General features: G+C 36.1%; 1 protein-coding gene across 1 annotated transcript in view; it reads left to right on the top strand.

Annotated features, from left to right (window-relative positions):
* The first annotated feature begins 1736 nt into the window (after window positions 1-1736).
* The window catches only part of LOC136137093 (receptor-interacting serine/threonine-protein kinase 2), a 29850-nt gene continuing 10827 nt past the window's right edge, over window positions 1737-20759 (top strand). Inside the window, exons 1-6 of the mRNA XM_065895426.1 lie at window positions 1737-1909; window positions 6565-6718; window positions 9357-9512; window positions 17365-17522; window positions 18603-18652; window positions 19493-19654. Coding sequence (XP_065751498.1) covers window positions 1737-1909; window positions 6565-6718; window positions 9357-9512; window positions 17365-17522; window positions 18603-18652; window positions 19493-19654 — 853 coding nt within the window. The remainder of the gene's footprint in view (window positions 1910-6564; window positions 6719-9356; window positions 9513-17364; window positions 17523-18602; window positions 18653-19492; window positions 19655-20759) is intronic.

The following is a 20759-nucleotide window of genomic DNA, read 5'->3' on the forward strand; positions in this document are numbered from 1 at the left end:
GCTTCCCTCTGAAAACTTTTAGAATCTTCTCTTTATTCTTAGTGTTCTGATCTTTTTAATGATGTGCTTTAACATAGGTCCTTTTTCATTCACTGTGGGTAGCTGGTGGGTCCTTTAACTATGAAGATCTTTGTCTTTTGGTCCTGGAAAAAATTCTTGAATTATTATTTTGATCATTTCCTCCCTTCTTAATGTTTGTTCTCCTTCTCTAGAATTCTGTTTGTAAACTGACTGGATGAATGAATGAATGGGAAAAGTTTTCTGAGCACTTTTTGTAGCAAAAAGCTTATTAAAGAATGAACCACAGATTATCAGACCATATCTTTAAAGCTAAGTATTTTATTTTAAATTATCAAATTTTAAAACACACTCTTTCATTACAGCTTCCATTTATTGTAAAATGTAACACTGCTACTCTCATTTCAGGCAATACAAAAATACAGGATGCACTGATTTTCTGTAGGCAGAAATCCCTGACTGAAGTCAGGCATTCCCTATTACTTTGCTTTAGAATTCATTAAATGCCTAGCATGGACTTGGTATTGTGTATAATATTTGCACCACACTTTGCAAAATAGTCATTTCTGGTGTAGAAAAGTGTTTGTTTAAGGTAAAAAGATCTTTGCAGTCTTTTTTGGTTGGCATTAAACACCGCATTCTTCCCAGATCTATAAGAAAGAAATGTTTGCAGTCTTACCTGGAATCAAGGGAGGGACTCTCTCAAGGTTACTTTTCAATCTCTGTCTGTAATTATGGACGTCAGGAGAGAAAAAAAAAAAAAAAAAGAGAAAAATACGTCCCTAGTAGAGAAGCACTCAACAGGAACTAAACATCTGAACGTTTAGACAGGATTAAATTCCGACAGGGCTTATCAGCCACCCCGACACGACTGAAGTAGTTGGAAGTGAGGTTAGATTGGAGTCCAGATAAGCAAGTGAATCTACACCCCTACCTGACTCACCGGGCTGAGAAGTGCTGAGCCCTAGTAGGTCACCACCGCACATCCTCAAAGGGCTTTCCGCGCAGGCGCGGAGTCAGGAAACGGCAGCTGCCACACCCACCACGCTACCTCTATCTGGTGTTTGGCGACTCCCGGAAGACGCGCCGATGGGACCAGAGGACATTCCTCCTGGGTGGGAGGGTTCGCTGACTGGGTGTGAAGCTGCGAAGAGGAAATTTCCCCAAAAGAAAACCTTTCCAACCTAGTGGGTTGGGTGGAGAGAAGACAAATTGAGCGCCCCTGGCTCACTTCCCTACTCCCAAGCCCCCGCCCGAGCCCCGCCGGTGTGGCACACGTCGTCTGGTCGCCACAAGGCGGAGATCTCGGGCCTGAGGCCGAGGCCGGAGCCTTGCTTGGAGGATCGCGGGCCAGTGGCCCTCATCCCCGCCTCGGCATCCGCCGCTGACGTTGCCTGAGAAGTCTGGGGAGGGAGGAGCTCCGAAAGGCGGGCTCGGGTGGCTGGCAGCGCCTGGGAGGGCCAGGTCGGAGAGAGGAAGCTCCTCCCCTGTGCGCCCCGCCGCCGCAGAGTTGACCAGTCTCTAGAAGAGAAGAGTCCGCTCCGGCTCCGGATAAGCAGCGGCTTGGCGTGGGCTGCGCGGAGAATGGACGGCCTCGTGACCTAATGTCCGGCAGGCTGTAGGGCCTGCCGACCCGGCTCGCGCAGGGGGTGGAGCCGGGGAGCGGCGGGCACTTCCGGAATCGACGGGCTGCCTGAGTGCCCGCGCCACCCGCTACCATGAACGAGGAGGCCATCTGCAGCGCCCTGCCCACTATCCCGTACCACAAGCTCGCCGACTTACGCTACCTGAGCCGCGGCGCGTCCGGCACCGTGTCTTCTGCTCGCCACGCAGACTGGCGCGTTCAGGTGGCCGTGAAACACCTGCACATTCACACCCCGCTGCTCGACAGGTAGGGCGCCCTGGCGGCTCCACCGCGGAGCCCCGAAATCTGCGTTCCCCACCCCACTGGCTCTAACCCCCGGCAATCGGGCTCTGAAGCCCAAGCGACGGTGACCACTTGGGATCGGCCGCACACCTCGTCACCTCTAGGCAGCCGTTCAACGCTTGGGCTAACATGGTGGGGAGAGCAGGCTTCTCTGGAGATAAAGCAATCACGCTTCGTTTCACTGCCCTCTCCTTTGTTTCTTACTCCTGGGCCTCCTTTCTCCAGACACCAAAAGTCAGCGATCACAGCCCAACTCTAAACGTCCTCTTTATTGAAATTGGGTTCTGTTTGCTTTGTTCTTCCCTTTTTTTTTTTTTTTTTGAAGTCGAATTCTAGGGCTGCACTGCCCAATAGGTAGCTGTTACCCACAGGTGGCTATTAGAAAATTTCAAATCGTATATGTGGTTCACATTATATTTTTATTGAACAGCACTGCTGTAGAGTCTGGAACATTTTGGTTTGGGCTTTTTGTTGTTTTTGGTTTACACATGTAGGCATGAAAGTTTAGATATCAAACTCAATTTAGTTTCTCCTCTTACCGTCGCAGGGAAGGAAGCCTGTCTCTAGAGGAAACTTGTATTATTTTTGCTAACAATAAACTGAAATCAGAAAGCTGTTAAATAACCAGAACTTTTGAATGTCTCTCCCATCCTGGAACAAGTTTAGTGCAATGTCCAGATTTCAAGGGAAGGCTAGATTAGTTCCTGTTTCCAGAAAAACCTTTCAACCATATATATTAATCAGTGAGTCTAGTCACTAGCCTTGTGTATTTTCCTTCCAATAGGAATTTAACTAGCCCCTGCATTCAATTCTTAGTGAGTTAACATCCATGATTGCAACATTCTCCTCTCCTCCCCCTCTATCTAAAGGGAAAATACATCATGCTAGATGCCTGATTAGCCAGAGGCTGTCAGTATCCAACAGCAGATAAATTCCTCAGCTTCAGCCCTGCTAATGGTATTGACTTTCATCTGCCTGTGGCTTTTACTTGCTCTCTTGCGATCAGGCTTGGATGGGCTAGATCTCACAGTAAGTTTGAGACACCTCTAGAAATTGTTCCCGCTTTTTGTGTACCATAATCCTGATTTAGTGATATACAGGGTATATTTACCCTGGGTCTTGAATTCTGTGGAGCAATTACTGGGAAATTATGTGTATGTAGTCAACTTTGAAGGGTGGTGGTTGATTAGAGAGGGTAGATGTATTTTAGAATCAACTATTAAAATATATGGAAATCTAGCACTGATGGACTCCTTAGGTATTTTAAAGGAGATTGATCCTCGCATTTTGGATGCTGCTTCTCAAGATTTTAATTTATCTAAGTTTTGTGCCATTTGGGGCCAAGAAATGAAGGAAGTTCCCTTTCATGCTCATTAACAATTTCATCATCTAAAATTTTTCACTAAATCGGGTAGGAAATTAATTCTGCCGTCAAAGAAGCCATAAGAAACAGTGCAACACTCTGGCATTACTGCATCACATTTTTTCTTCCACTTGTTTCCTAGAATGTTAACATTAGCTGTATTTATGTAGTCTGAGCATAGGACTGGGCTATGCAGTTGACTCACAGGGTGTCTTATGTCCTCACTTATGAAGTGGGAATAACAGATACATGTACTTCTTGGGCTCTGGTGTGGATAATGTTTGCATTGTTCTTTGAGATCACAAAAGAAAAATAAGTTTATGTGCTGTAACATGTTCTTATTTCAGTGATTGGTGAATTATTTTCTGTAACCTCACTTCTGCCCAACGAGTGGACCTTCCCCAACAATCTCCCAACTCCTTATGCGTAGATGAGTCTGATAGCTTGTTCAAATACCTTGTGTAAACAGTGTAACTGTTTTGTAACTGAAATTTGCTATGGGTAATTTTGGTAATATGTCTATAAAAGCTGTTTTACATTTTAATTTTTTTAATACAAAAACCTATTTTTAAACTGTTTTGGCTTTTTCTGTTTTCCACTCATTCTTCCTGAAATCTGACTTCAAGAATTTTCCCTCTCTGATTAAGCAGTGAGTGGAAATAACAAAGGCTTTAGAGTCCCACAATTGCAATTCAAATCTGACTCCAAATCTGCCACTTACTGTTGGCATGACCAGTAGAAATTATTAATTTATGTGAGCCTTCATGCTCTCGTATATAAAGTAGGGATAATGAAACCAACTGTAGTAAAGTGGCCAACACATAATAGGATCACAAGAGAAGGAAGAATGCATCATACTCTTAATGGGAGGGGGAATTAGTATATTAAGTACCAATAAGATATCCCCTAGCATGCCCTCTCTATAATTCTTTCTTAGAGTATCCAGGAACCTTCCCAGCAAAGGTGCTACTCAATAACTGTCATGTTGACCTACATTTCATGAGGCAAATACAGACCTGTTTCAGCTTAGGAAATATAAATTTAATTAAAGCAGGTCTCACAAACTGGTATAATTGGTTGCCTCACAGTTGGGATATTAAGTGGCTGAAGAACAGGGAGAAGAAGAGAAACTCTTTATGCATTCTTGTAATTCTTGAATTTTGAAACATGTAAGTATATTACCTCTTCAAAACATAGATGACTAAGATTTTTTTGCTTTATTTTGCTTATTGTTTGTTTTTAAAGGAGGCTTCATAGTCTGGTCTGGAATGTCTGTTGCTTTTCTTATTTCAGCAGCCATTCATCAAGAGCTTGGGTGGTTTAAGCACCAACTAATCATCATTGTTTACCTAATAAGCTTCTCCTAGAGACAGTTCTCTTTCTATTACTGCTGCTACCAATACCAAATCATCCATGGAAAAAATTGGTGACAAATCCAGTTCCCTTCATATATATATACACACACACATACACACACATATACACATATATATATGTATATACCTCCCTTAGTCAATCAGGTCTATCAGTCAGCCACCAGAGCCTGGGTATTCTATTCAGCTAGTGTTTTTCTTTCTGTTTACACTGCAACCTTTATAGTTTCAGACTCTCATTGCTTCACATCTTAACTAGTATTATAATCTTCTAATACCTGGCTTTCAAACTCTACCTCCTTCTGCTGATCCTACACCTTGCTGCCAAGTTAATCATCCTATTTAGTTTGTTCCACTCCTGTCACTCCTGTGCTCAATAACCTGTAGTCACAGCTCTGTGACTACCAAATAAAGTGTAAATGCTCTCACCTGGCTTTCAGGCTCTGAGATGAGGCCCTACCCTACCCTATTCACCTTCACTCCCTTTACACACGCTGTTACACATCCTGATTCATATTAAACAATTTGTCATTTTCCAGATATAGCCTGTACTTTAACTTCCTTGAGTTCATTTGATACACATCTATTAGACAAATTCTGTGTGCCAGGTACTGTTCCAGATCCTGGGGATACACAGATGAAAAAGAAAGGCAAAATCTCTCCCATCTTGGAGAGGGACCACATATCTTGGATGCCCTTTTTCCAGTGGTTGAAATTCTATCCATCCTTAAAGTACTGTTGACATCTCTCTCTGAAGGCTGTAGCAACTCCGTTAGCCCAGATTTACTAGTTCTCTGAGCTCCCTATATTTATTTATTTATTTGCTTGCTTATTTACTTGTTTTTGATGGCGCTTATCATATTCTGCCTTATATTTTAAGTATTTGGTTTTCTTTTTTTATTTGCTTTTCTTATTTTTTAACTTTATTGAGGAATAATTGACAAATATAATCATATATATTTAAAGTGCAAAACATGATTATTTGCTATACATATACATCATCATGGAATAATTACCAATATCAATATAATTAACACATCCAAAGACATACAAATGACCAATAGGTATACGAAAAGGTGCTCAACATCACTAATCATTGGAGAAGTGTAAATCAAGACCACAGTGAGTACTTATTTTTCTTAAAAAGATTTCTGGACAGTTTGAGGTCACAGACTATGTGTTTTGTTTTTTGGTTTTCTTAAACTTACTAGTCTCCATAATGCTGAGCACAGTTCTTTATTCATAATAAATGTTCAATATTTATTTGTTTTATGAATGAAAAATCAAATGAACCTGGGATCCAGAGTTAGCCCAGGGATCCATTATAAGCATTTACCTGTTCTCAGTGTCCTTTTCCTGTATTCCAGTATATAATTTCTAAGCATTATTGACCCTTATGCAACTATTATCATCTAGTCATTAAAATCTACAACATTTAAGTGTTTTAATATTCAGGATATTTAGAAAATTTTTACATGGTATGCAACCATAAAATTTAATATAATAGTCTAATCAAATTTGAACATTTTAATACAACATAAACTTAATGTAATTAGTTCAAGCACCTATCATTCTAATATAGACTTTATAAACTTAAACATGGTATTCTTTCCCTTTCCTGAGAAGAGTACAGTAATAATCTGTATGTAGCACTTTTTTCTGTCAGTGGCTTATACAGGTATTTTGGTCTCTAAACAGACCTATGGAATATATAGGGTAGATGTTATCCCAACTTTAAACACGAAGAAACTAAGAGAAGCTGCATAATTTACATGAGGTCAAAAGCTAATGAATGAAAAAATCCAGGATTAATTAATATTTATGGGCTTGATAATTGTGTATTTTTCCTTACTTTGAAATAATTATACATTTTCTTTCTTTAGTGAAAGAAATGATGTCTTAAGAGAAGCTGAAATTTTACACAAAGCTAGATTTAGTTACATTCTTCCAATTTTGGGAATTTGCAATGAGCCTGAATTTTTGGGAATAGTTACTGAATACATGCCAAATGGGTCATTAAATGAACTCCTACATAGGGTAAGTATTATACATTTTCAGTCGTTATAATTCTGTTATTCAACCTATATAGTACTTTCGTTTTACAAATGATCAGATTATTGGGGGATATATAGATGAATCAAAATAAGAATAATGAAAAACTTCACCATTTATGGCTTCTTTTGTGTTGTTAAAAATACTGTGGGGCTTCCCTGGTGGCGCAGTGGTTGAGAGTCCACCTGCGGATGCAGGGGACATGGGTTCGTGCCCCGGTCCGGGAGGATCCCACATGCCGCGGAGCGGCTGGGCCCGTGAGCCATGGCCGCTGAGCCTGCACGTCCTGAGCCTGTGCTCTGCAACGGGAGAGGCCGCAACAGTGAAAGGCCCGGGTACGCAAAAAAAAAGAAAAAAAAGAAAACTACTGTGGAGTTAGACCCTACATTCTAAGTGACCTAGATTATTTTGCTTAGGTTACTGTTCCTGAGGTTTACACTGAATTCTAATATCCACATGTATATATATGTAAGAGAGGAACAGGAGAGAGAAAAGATAAACTCTGCACACCATACAATTTATTGTTAGTTTAAGCCAGATTTCATTTTATGTTAAAGACAATGTAGGGTTCAAATTAAATGTTAATAATACCAGTTCATAAAGTTCTGAATTAATAGACCAAATAAGTCTGAGTATCAAATACATGAGCTTTTCCAATAATAGACAATGGCATGAGCCATGTACCTTTTTCTCAAGGTATCAGTTATCTGGCTTTAATTGTGAATCCCATCAGTAAACAAATATGGCCCGGTTGTGGGGGGTGTCCTCATTCTCAAAATATGTGTATCCATCTATTGTTGTTTGCTTGATCTCATATTACTAAGATTATCTCTAGCCTGCAGTTTCTGTCAAGAAATATTTTTAAAGAACTCGGTCTCTTTTGTGAGGGGTGCTTTAGTTAAAACTGAGTAGTAACATAATCTGTCAAATCTAGTCACTGAACACTCCTAAATTCTGATACATCACAGTGTTCTATAAGCAAACAAGAGAGAATGGGTGCCACTGTCACCACTCATGGAGTGACTTCCTCTTTATTTCAGGATACAACACATTCTGTTTGTGACAGGACCATCTGAAACAAGGGCAGAGTAAAGTAACTAGTGTCAGTGCATAAGATTTGTGTAACCAACACAGCAAGTAAGATACAAATACTAATTAAACACAGTTTCCTTTTGTTACATGAGTATAAGCATAAATTCTAATGTTGTCTTCCCATACCCCAGCACCACAGTAGATGCTCTGGTACCCAAATTTGGAGCCCATTAGAAATTCTAGAGCCTCCTACAGGGGGATTGCTGACTCCTGGAAGGAATCATAAAATACATAGTGAGCACTCATCTACCTTCCTCTCCATGATCAAAAGCTTCCATATACCACTATACTGCAGAGAGGCCTTGTTACTTCTTTAAACTATATAATTTTCAGAAAAAGTTACCTTTTTAAAGATTAAAAGATCTAGTTACTCAAGGGGATGGGAATCTGTGTATACAAGAGGAAGTAATGTTGAACATTTGTGTTTTGTGTTTCTTTTGGTGTCCTGTATTATTAGGTCAGGATTTATCTTGAAGCACGTTCCCCCAACCTCACAAAAGATTGTTGAAAAAAATCAAAATACTATGTAAAGACAAGTATTTTGAGCCACTCTCCTGCCAAGTTAGTTAATCAATGAACTATAAGCTGACCCATTTGCAGAAAAAAAATTCTTCAGAACAGTTTTGAGCTCAGTGGAAGCATACTTTTTCATATTATTTAGTAAAATGTACCCAGTGGCATTTAGTAAAATGTACCCAGTACCTGATGATTCATTGTTGGATTTTCCCAAATTATCTAATTTTTCTGAGTATGTTCATTCTCCTGGGAAGCTGTATTAACTTTTATGTTCAGAAAACATTTAAGAAAGTTCAGATGACTGTCACTTGTAAGGACCAGGAAATAGAAAACATTACATTTTTAATGTTTCTATGTTATATATACTTAGAAATGAAGATGATTTTTGTCTCCTTAACAAAAGCAAAACTCCCAAATGCTAATTTTTCAAGCTGAAATGCAAGTAAATATATGATTTAAAAATATGAAGTATTAATGCTTAGTAAGTAAATATATTATGGTCATAATTTAAATTGATGCAGTGATTATCATCGTAATCAAGTATGGTTTTATATTAATAGGAAATTTAAAATATAAATTTTGAATAGAAACAAATTGTGTGTGTGTGTGTGTGTGTACACATTCATGGGCACAAGTTATTTGATAAGAAGCCATAGAATGGGAAGATGGGTATGAGTATAAATCTATGTCTGGGTATTATACAGATAAAAAATAATTTAAAACTGTCTCAACTGAAGAAAGACCCCATACCATGTAGTTGCATTACCAGTATAAACTAAAAGGAAATATCAGTACTGTAAAGTCAGTATTTTCTCTAAAAATTGAGGAAAGTAAGATACAAGGATGTTAAATAACGTCAAATTGTTAATATAACAAAATGAGTATTTTTTGCCCTGAATTTAGTTATACCAGATATTTAGTTTAATACTGTATTTCCTCATAGAATATTTCATTTTCTAAGTGGAAATAAATTTGGCCACTAATTTTAGTTTTGTTTCTTTCCATATATATGAAGAAAAATGAATATCCTGATGTTCCTTGGCCATTAAGATTTCGTGTTCTGCATGAAATTGCACTAGGTGTAAATTACCTGCACAATATGAATCCTCCTCTACTTCATCATGACCTGAAGACTCAGAATATCTTATTGGATAATGAATTTCACGTTAAGGTAGTTACTTTTTTTAAAAAAAAGCTTATCTGCATCCTTGTGTTTAATAGTTTTAAAGACTTTTTAGTTATTTCTTCTATCTTACCAATTTAATATCTCTGCCTTTTCCATAGCCCCTAATTCAGTGCCACTTCTTCCTGCTGCAGTGAGTTAGTTATTCCTAGACTACAGACATTGGTAAAATTATGGTTCAAAATACAGTCATTCTGTTCTTAATTTAAATTGTCGATTATACCTTTGTTAACTTTTTATTTTGAAATTATTATAGATTCATAGATGGTTGCAAAGATAATACAAAGGATCCCATGTACCCTTCACCCAGTTTCTGCCAGTTGTTACATCACATATAATTATAGTACTATTTCAAGACCAGGAATTTGGCATTGGTACAATGCATGTATATAGTTCTGTATCACTTTATCATGTGTAAATTTGTGTAACCACCACAGCAATCAAGATATAGCACTACTCTATCACAAGAAAGATATCACTTATGCTACCCCTTTATAGTCATGCCTTCTCCCCTCCATCATACCTAACTACTGTCAACCACTAACCTGTCTTCCATCGCTATAATTTTGTCATTTCGAGAATACTATATGAATGGAATCATACAGTGTGTGATACTGTGAGACTGCTTTGTTCACTTAGCATAATGCCTTTGAGATCCATTTAAGTTGTTGCTTGTGTCAACAGTTGGTTTCTTTTTCATTGGTGAATAGTATTCCATGGTATGGGTGTACAAAAGTTGTTTAACCATTCAGCTATTGAGAGATATTTTGGTTATTCTTAGTCTTTGGCAATTACAATAAAGCTCCTAGGAACAGTCCTGTGCAACTTTTTGAACAAACATAAGTTTTCATTCCTCCTAGATGAATGCCCAAGAGTGTAACTGCTTGGTCATATGGTAAGCATATGTTTAGCTTTTTAAGAAACTACCTAGCTACTTTCCACAGTGGCTGTACTGTTGTATATTCCACCAGCAATGTATGAAAGACCCAGCTTTTCTGCACCCTCACCAGCATTTGGTATTATCATAGTTTTTTATTCTAGCATTCTAATAGATGTATAGTGATATAGCACCATGGTCTTAATTTTCATTTTCCTATAATGTTGAATATTGTTATTTATTTATTTGCCATCTCTATATCCTTTTCAGTGAAACATCTCTTCATATCTTAAGACCATTTTCTACTTGGATTCTTTGCTTTTATACTATTGGGTTTTAAGAGTTCTGTATATTTTTTAGATATAAGTCCTTAATCAGATATGTAGTTTGCAAAAATTTTCTGCCAATCCAAAGTTTGTTCTTTTCATCCTTTTAACAGGGTCTTTCACAGAGCAAAAGTTGTAATTTATTTCTTTTATGATCATGCTTTTGCTGTCATGTCTAAGCACTCTTCACGAAGCCTAAGGTATTGCAGATTTACTTCTATGTTATCTTCTAAAAGTTCCATAGATTTATGTTTTACATTTCAATCTGTGATCTGTTTTGAATTAATTTTTTGCATAAAGCATAAGATTTAGATATCTAAAGGCACCAGAGGAGTAGTGATTTCAGTTACCCTATATGTAACTGATGACAGCAAATAAAAAGTAGTTGCTGAGAAATTAATACTAAATGTAACTCGCTTTATTTTTACATAGTATTTTGCTACACTTCAAATAATATACATAATTGAAGATTATTATAAGTATCCAAAAATGTTCAAATAAGTAATAAGGAAGTTGGAACAATAGAAAAATAAATATAAAAAGTGTGAGAAAAGTTAAGTGAAAAAATAAACCTTTATTGAAGGCACTCCCTCTGCCTAGAATAAAATGGAAGGAAAAGGAAGAGAGAAGCAAGCTGCTGCCTCAATACTACTTAAAAAAAAGAGACAAATCTATTACATCAGTTATAGAACCATACAGGTAGAAGTGACTTATTCTAGTCCCCTAATCAGCTGGTCCTCTGAATCCTCACTACAACAATCCCTCATCTCCCAAGGCAGTTACCCTGTGACAAGAGAGTGTTTAAGATCCGTAACTGAATGACTGACATTTTTTTATACGATCAGTCAAAACTCCTTCTCTGTTGCTTCCACTCATCGGTCCTAGTGATAAAGTGAGTTCAAAGTCCAATTTTATTTCCACCTGACAGTCCTTCTGAGATTTGAAGTTAGCCATAATCCCCTTACTTCTCACATACACTTTTCCCTTATACATATCTTTAGTTTATTCAGCCAATTTCCTTATTACATAGGTTTTAATCCCAGGTGCTATCTAGATGCATCTGTGTTTAAATCTCTCTTAAATTTTGATCCTCAAAACTAATCAAAATACCCATATTACCTAACACAAGTTTGTGTGGCCAACACATTAGTGAGGTCAAACAAACCAAAATGTCAGAGTTTGGAGCAGAGAAAGGTTTATTGCAGGGCCAAGCAAGGAGAAGAGGTAGCTCATGCTGAAAAAACCCTAACTACCCAAAGGGTTTCAGCAAAGCATTTTTAAAGGCAAGGGGAGGAAGGGGCACACCTTGGGTATGTGGTCAGCTCTTGCACAAATTCTCTGATTGGTTGATGGTGGTCAATCCTTAGGTGCTAGAAGGTCTGGGGATTACATGCCCATGATCATCAAGTAGTTAATTTCTTCCATTTGTTGGTGGTTTTAGCATCTGAAAAACTGAGGAAATATGCATCAGATACTATTATCTAGGTACTTTAGAGAGGAGCTAAAGCAGTAAATATGTGGGGGGAGGTCTGTCCCAGGAAGGCCTCATAGGGTCCTGCTCAGTTACACCCTTGATGTGGTGTGATAAATGTAGAATCGTCCTTAAATACTTTACTTCGTATTCATAGTTCCTTACTAATTCATCTTTTGGGGGGCAGTCCTATAACAACATTCAAATTGGGCTCAGTGTCAACAAAAAACACTGAGAGGTTTTCTTTTTTTTTTTTTAATGTATTGTTACTTAAGTCATGTCTCCTTGTCATGTACTTTACAGAATATTTTCTGGACATCATCAAAGTTTATCTTGTTAGATTTGGGTGATAACTTCAGCTCTTAAGACCTTTTTGAATGTTTTTTCTGTAGTCCAAGGATTTTTAACTTTGTCCTCCAGGTTTGTGTCATCTTCAAATTTAATTAGCTGCTTTTTTGTATCTTCAAGTCATGATTAACTATTAAGCAGTACAGAGCTCAAGCCAGAGCTACACAACATGGTCTGAAAACCTCCTTTCAGGTCAATATCAATCCTTTTATTAATTAGGGCTTTTGGAGAATAAGCATTCATTTTGTTTGGAATACTCCTAAAAGAGCTGTTATACAGCCCATATTTCTCCATTTTTTTTCCATTAGAATATTACAAAAGTCCTTGCTTGACTGCTTTCCCAGGTGTCCTTGTTACCAAGTCCAAGTTCATACTGCTCACTGCAGGACAGGGCCAGTAAATCAACAGACGAGGTGTTGGGGCAAGGAATAGCAACTTTATTCAGAAAGGCAGTAGACCGAGAAGATGGTGGACTCGTGTCCCAAAGAACCACCTTACCCCAGCTAGAATTCAGACTAAAATGGGAAGAGGGTGTGGTTGGTTGTTGCAAATTTCTTGGAATCCTTTGTTCTTGCAGCAGTCCATGTAGGTCAGATCTTGATGTTCCTGTAAACCTCCAACAAGACAAATGTAATTGTCTGTTCTGTAACTTTTTATCTCTGTATGAATAGAAAAGTGTTATACCCTTAAAGGTCAGAGCCTTGAGAATGGGCTGTCTTGTATATTTCAGGCTATAGGCAACATTCTTAACTAGTAGCAAAAGCAATAGAATATGAAGATTAAAGCAAAAGAAACAGATCCAATATGGAGTCAGATTTATTCTTCCTTGTTACATACTCATGACTTACTCCCTTTCCTTTTCTTCCTCATTATCAGAGTGGCTTTCCCTGACAACCCGCCTAGTTCCTCTGTATCCTCATACCTTGATTAATGCTTCTCCATAGTATTTTTCACCATCTTACAAAACATTTTTTATTAATATGTTTATTGACCATCTTCCCCAATTATAATATAATAAGCTTCACAAAGACTAAAATGTAGTCTGTTTTATTCACTGCCGCCTGCTTAGCATATGCCGTATAGAGGCATTCAATAAGTAGTTGTTGAATGAACAAATGAATGAATTCCAGATCTTCTATATATACCCAATAGGCCTGATAATTTAATAGTCAAGGATATTATTAAAGTACCTCAGAATGTATTATAATATACAAACTGTTTTAACGTTTACTCTTTGACAGTAGTACTGCTGACAAAAAAGGAAATGAAGTCTGTCATTCCTTAATTAAGTATTTGTGGAGCAACAGTGTTGTGCTAGACATCCCAAGTACTTGGGATATGTCACATGAGGTCTGAAATTGATCACTGGGCTAATATAATTTTTCATTAGCTCTTTCTGGCTCTTTTATCAATTACTCATAAAGTAACCCTTTCATTAAATTTTTAGACCTGGGATTAAGGATAGTCTCTGCCAATATATAGATCTGCAAAATCAATATTATTTTCCCTTTTTAAAAATCAGAATGACATTTTCTTTTCTCGTATCCTGTAATACCTCTCCATCACCATGGAGGTATTTGCGAGTATTCTAACTAAACCTGAAATATATGTAAAATGACCTGAGATTTGTACTTTATAAACTTTTCAACCTCCTTGGACTTTATTTTCTTCATCTCAGTCCAGAAACTATTCTTGATACAGAAAACAGAAGCAAACTAATAGGTGATGATGATCCCTACTTTCTCTTTTTCATTGATCAGTAGGGTACCCATGGTCTTTCTTTGAAATAAATAGAATTTAAAATAGTTTGGCTTTGTGTGTTTTTTTTTAACTTTTATTAGCTTTAGCACATACAAAACTGTGACCTTTCTAATACTATTCTTATAAATTATGACACTCTTTTATATGCATCCTGTGTGTCTCTACTTTTTATTTTATAAATGTCCCTTAAAAGTCAAAGTTTATCAGTGACTCATGAAAAAGTAACAGTTACCTGATCTACCTATCTTCTTGGAAGGGCCTTTAAATGAAGTGCAAAAAATCTTTTAAAATACTTAATGAAATTAAATGGAAACACACCTTGCTACAGTTTTTTGAAGTAAATTTTTATACTGGAATGCTAACCAGAGACATAGTATCTAAAAGAAAAACATATACTACCAATTAAGATCAACCAGGACTTTTCTACTTTAAAAAGAATACATTCGATTTGTTTATCTGCTGGTCAGTATCAATTAGTGCACCTTAAATACAAATGAACCTGTGGTAGGCTTATTTGAAATAAATGTTTATATGTACCATGTTTGATTTCTCAACTATTCTGTCCATCATGTGTGGAACTTCTAAGAATACTTAAAGTTATTCCTCATAGCTTCTTACTGATAACTTTATAAATTTACAGACATGGATAGTATTATATAAATGAAAATAGCTATTCTGGTAGGGTAATAAGATTATGGATGATTTTTATGAATAGTGTGTTTTCATTTCCTCTAGTTTTTAAATCTTTTTTTAAATTGAAGTATAGTTTGATTTACAATATTATGTTAGTTTCAAGTGTACAGCAAAGTGATTCAGTTTTATATATTTTTCAGATTATTTTCCTTTATAGGTTATTTTGAGATACTAAATATAGTTTCCTGTGCTAATACAGTAAATTCTTGTTGCTTTTGTCATTTTTTTAGCTAAAAAGAACCTTTACCTTTGAAATGCATGTTAAGATCTTGTATAGAATAGAAAAGTTCCTATTCTCTGTCTTCATTGCTGAATGATACCAGGACCCTCAAGAAATCATGGAACTTGTATTCCTCTCATCATATTCTTCACTTTTTTTTCTTCTCTGGAAGATCCAGATTTAATGAATAGTGTCTTTGGTATATGGTGTTTGTAATAGAGAAGGGGGACAAATATGGTTCCATGTGAAAGCCAAACTAAATTAGCTGATAAAGGGAATTCTGATTAAGTTTTCTACGTGAGATTTAAAAACATAGATGAAGACCTTAGGTGAAGTAAAAGGAGCACATAAGGAAGCAAGCTCAGAATACATTTTCTCTAGCACTGTAGTCAAACCAGTATTTAGCCCAGTAGTTTGCAATTTGTGGGTCAGGTATAAGATGGACCACATCCCAGTTTTTTGTTTTTTTTTTAACATTTCTCACTGTGGCACAGAAATAAACTTTGCTTCTCATAGTAATGCTTATTATCCTAGCAGATGTGCAGCTGGAGGACTGTTTTTGCTTTTAGAGAATGAGTGGGAGGAATAAGAGTTTGTAGTGGCAAGTAGAAGTAAGTAGGATATACGGTTCCCCAGAGTCTTAATACCACCTCAAAGTGTATTAAAGGCCCTGAAACTATGTACTGTGCTTATTAGTATTGTATGAATAAGAGCAATCTTTAGAGGCTTATTCCCATGTACAAGACATTAATAATACTAACACACAGGGGTCATTTACTATGTGTCAGATACTGTTCTGAGTGCTTCACTTAGAATAACTAGTTTAATATCCTCAGTACAACCCTGTGTTATGTTATTATCCCCAGTTTAAAGATGGGTAATCTGAGGCACAGAGAAATTAGAAAACTTGTCCAGGGTTGTACAGCTAATTATGGGGTAGAAATGGAATGTAAATTTAAGTAATCAAGGCTCTACAACCCATGTTCCAGAACACATATTATATTGCCTTTAGAAATCAATCCAGCTTATCTTCATGTAGTGGCACCACGTTCCCTCTTGGTCTTTTCTAATTTTTTTTCTTAGACTTACCCTTTTATTATGATAATGTATGAAAGATTCATATAGGCTACCCCCTTCCTTTTTGGAGTGGGGCCATAATTTTTTTTAATCTCAAATTCATCTAAACACTAAATAAATTATTTCTTCTCTTAAAGCTAGTCAACAATTTAAGAGTTAAATGATTGAACCACAGATGGTGTGCTGGATAGAGCTCATTCCACTCTGTTGACTCCTAAATTGTGCCGTGTGAAGGTCTAAGTGATTTAAGTTAAATGTCTTCAGAGTTTTCCTATACTCTTTTGTTCACTAAATATTGTTTCTGTTCTTATATTTTTGTCTCCCTTTAAAAAAAAAAACATTGGAACGTTTTATATACTTAGTTATAAGATATTGTGTATTGATAGTATCTGCACAAAATTTACAAGTGAAGTAAAACTGTAAAGGACATATCAAAAGTACAGAATGTTTGTCACTGATAATGCTTTAGGCACTCCTTGTCATGGACATAAATATGTTTTATATGCTAACTATACTATAGTCAACAGATATTCTTTTAGTGGTAGGCATAAATCATATAATAATGAGTTATACTATATTGGAATTTTACTTATTTCAAAATTTAAGGATACTGTTTTTAGCACATTATAAATAAGAACATATAAACCTGAGTTGTAAACAATACCCAGTGACATTCGTATTAGATATGACTAGTTTAGCAGTTTTGTGAGGTATAGGTAAATTTTGAAAGCACATGATACAAAGCTACTTGTCACAAAAAGTGAAGTGTAAATACTCATTCAGAATAAAAGGCAAAAATACTCCTGTTTTTCAAAACTTAGTCTCTTTTAAAATTTGTAATATTTTGCTGAACTTCAAGTCAGTTTATATTGCTTTTAGAGTTGTTGGGTTCAGCACTATGGAATCCAATTTGTTAAGAAACTAATAGACTATTATAGAAATAACATATTAATATATATAGCATTTACTCTGGTCTCATGTCTAAATATAATAAATATAAACAAAAACAATTCTTTAATTTTTTTAAAGAGAAAATTTCAATATTCAATTACTCTTTTCCCTTCCAGATTGCAGATTTTGGCTTATCAAAATGGCGCATGATGTCCCTCTCACAATCACGAAGTAGTAAATCTGCACCAGAAGGAGGGACAATTATCTATATGCCACCTGAAAACTATGAACCTGGACAAAAATCAAGGGCTACTATCAAGCATGATATATACAGGTACAGCATGTTACTTTTGCTCAGAGTTAACTTTGTCTAAAAAACAAGATTAATCAATCCGAATTTTGAAGCTACATTTTAAAAGTATGATTTTTATGCTTCTCTCATAAGTGTGGTGAAAATAAATTAGAGACAGTGGTTAATGTTTTTCATATTAAAGATGCCTTGCTTTGGGAGTTCCCTGGTGGCCTAGTGGTTAAGATTCCGGTTTTCACTGCTGTGGCCCAGGTTCAATCCTTGGTCAGGGAACTGAGATCCCACAAGCTGTGTGGTGCAGCCAAAAAAAAAAAATTAAAAATTAAAAATATGAAAATAAAGATGCCTTGCTTTTTTTTTTTTTAATATTTATTTACTTATTTATTTGGTTGCGGCGGTGGGCTCCTTAGTTGCGGCACATGGGCTCCTGGGTTGCAGCATGCAGGCTCCTTAGTTGCAGAATGCATGTGGGATCTGGTTCTCTGACCAGGGATCAAACTCGGACCCTCTGCATTGGGAGCATGGAGTCTTAACCACTGCGCCACCAGGGAAGTCCTGATGCCTCGCTTTAAGCTACTTCTCCATCCTTAAAAATTATTAAAGCATATCTTGTTGTCCTATCAATTTATAATATTCAAGGGTTTTTATCATATGTGACCTTGATGGGGGAGGGAAACAGTGCAATTAACATTTAACAGTACCAAAAGAGACAGTACTTACACCAGAAAAAGAGTCAATAGAATAGGGCTACATGAGACAGCCTTTTTTATTGCTCTTTATTTTGTGTGAATAATGGAATCATGTAATTAAAGGGCATAGCTTATCTAGGTGTGAAAGAATCATCCACAAGTTATCCTTGCCTATAACTTCAAGTTCTTATTACAGTAATTTCCTAATTTTTCAAATTGAATTAATTCCCTTTCAAAACAAAACTGTATATGAATAGTCATCATCTTGGTTCTATACAGTGATTCTTTAAGCAGCATTTCACTACATTATTACTTTAAAAAATGGTATCTCACAGTCAGCTTTTAAAATCAGTACCATTTTAGTTTATTATGAATAGTTTATAAAGTACTATATGTATATTTTTATCTTAAACAGCTATGCAGTTATCACATGGGAAGTCTTATCTAGAAAACAGCCTTTTGAAGGTAAGTGTACTTTGGCTTCCTTATTCTAGGTGACATCATATTGGTAAGTCATACTCAGCACTATCTGAATAAAGATCACTTATTTTAAATCTGCCTAACAGTCATTTTGTGGAAAACACACTAGAAAAACAACAATTTGTCATTGTGAATCCACTGTATGTTGGAAAGTACTGGATTAAGGATCAGAAAAATGTGTAGATTCTTCTTGTTCTGATAGTAATTAACTCTATTATAAGCCACTAAATCTCTTAAGTCCTCATTTTTTTAATCTGCAAAATAAGAATTTTGAATTCTTATTTCTAAGATTCATTCCAGCTATAAAATCGTTTGTATGAAAATTTAACTAGTGCTTCTTCTAAAGACCAGCAAATACTGAAGAATACTTTAAAAATTTTCTGATAATATTGTCTCTTTCTTTATTTTGAGTTTCATTTAGGTCAGTTTGCTGTGTAACAACCTCAGAATCTCAGTAGTTTACAAACTAAACATTTATTTTTCATTCACATTGGGTTATTAGTTGCTGTGGCCCTTCTTGGCTCTGCTAGGTTCTGCTCAGCTCTGCTGAGCTCTGTTTTACTCTGCTCTCTTCATACTCCATTGGCCAAATCAAATCACATGACCAAGCTCAGAATTAAAGAGGTGAAGATATAAACTCCTCCCACGAGAGGCAGCAAGTCTGGCAGTAGCTGGGATCTAAATATTCCTTTGACAGAAAGGGAAGTAATGAATTATTCCTAAGATTTTAAGATTCCCTCATGTTCATTTGGTTGGCTTTAGAATGTATTTAATATATTAAATCATAATATATTTCTAATGAATGAAATATATTTGTTTTGACAGAAGTCACCAATCCTTTGCAGATTATGTATAGTGTGTCACAAGGACATCGACCTGACACTAATGAAGAAAGTTTGCCATTTGATATACCTCATCGAGCACTTATGATCTCTCTTATAGAAAGTGGATGGGCACAAAATCCAGATGAAAGACCGTCTTTCTTAAGTTAGTGTACAGTTTTAATCTGGGCCTTTTGAATTACAAAAATAACAAATACGCTGTAAATAAAATATTCCTTGAACAACTACAAAAGTTAGCTGACAAGATCAAAGTTTTTTTTCTTCTAATTCAAAGTTGTTTTTATTTTATGAGATGAGATTGAAGTGGTAAGGAGAAGCTGTTGACTATCATCATAAAAAGGTTAGAAATTTATTCCAAGTACAATGGAAAGCCATTAAAGTGCGTTTTTCAGGGAAATAACATGATTAAATTTAAGTTTAGGAGATATCACTCACTGCTATGTATAAGCTTGATTGGAGAAGGGCAAGAGTAGAATTTCCAGACCAATCCTGGAGATCGAAAAATCAGATAGAATTAAGATTTATTTCAGAAGTAGAATGAATCATCACCTAAATGTAAACATAGAAGAAAATCTTCATGATCTTGGGTGAAGCAAAGAGCTCTTATATATGACATCAGAAACAAGACCTACTAAAAAAATTCTTTGATAATTGAACTTCAAAAAAATTGAAAAATTTTACACTTCAGAAGATGCTATAGAAAATGAAAAGACAAGCTGTAGAGTGGGAATCTTCTTTCCAACTAAAAAAAAACCAAATATATTTTCCATTCAAAACTTATGTCTAGTGCTCATCAGCATTGTATTTAAATAAAATCAAAAGATGCTATAATAATGGATTAACATCTTATCTCTTATCTCCCAGAACCATGTAATAGGGTGTGTGTGTGTGTGTGTGTGTGTGTGTGTGTGTGTGTGTGTGTGTGTATGTATATATATGTATGTATGTATTGGCTTGGCCAAAAAGTTTGTTTGGCTTCTTCTATAAGATCTTACAAAAACCTGTACGAACTTTTTAGCCATCCCAATATATATCTCCTTTGTCCCCAGTGCCACTTCCAAACTATAATTTCTTCTCCATTCCCTAAAGACTCTAGCTCGTCTGAAGATCATGCCATTAGGCAGTACTTCTCTACAAACTTCCTGGTTTTTCCCTATTGTTCATTGCAGAACAATGGCTTTTGGCTTACTTACTTCTACATCCTGCATTGATCAGTGCTGCTGAATATTTGAGAGGAGTGCTCTGCGGAT

Source organism: Phocoena phocoena, chromosome 17 (genome assembly GCF_963924675.1).
Source record: "Phocoena phocoena chromosome 17, mPhoPho1.1, whole genome shotgun sequence".
Taxonomy (NCBI): Eukaryota; Metazoa; Chordata; class Mammalia; order Artiodactyla; family Phocoenidae; genus Phocoena; species Phocoena phocoena.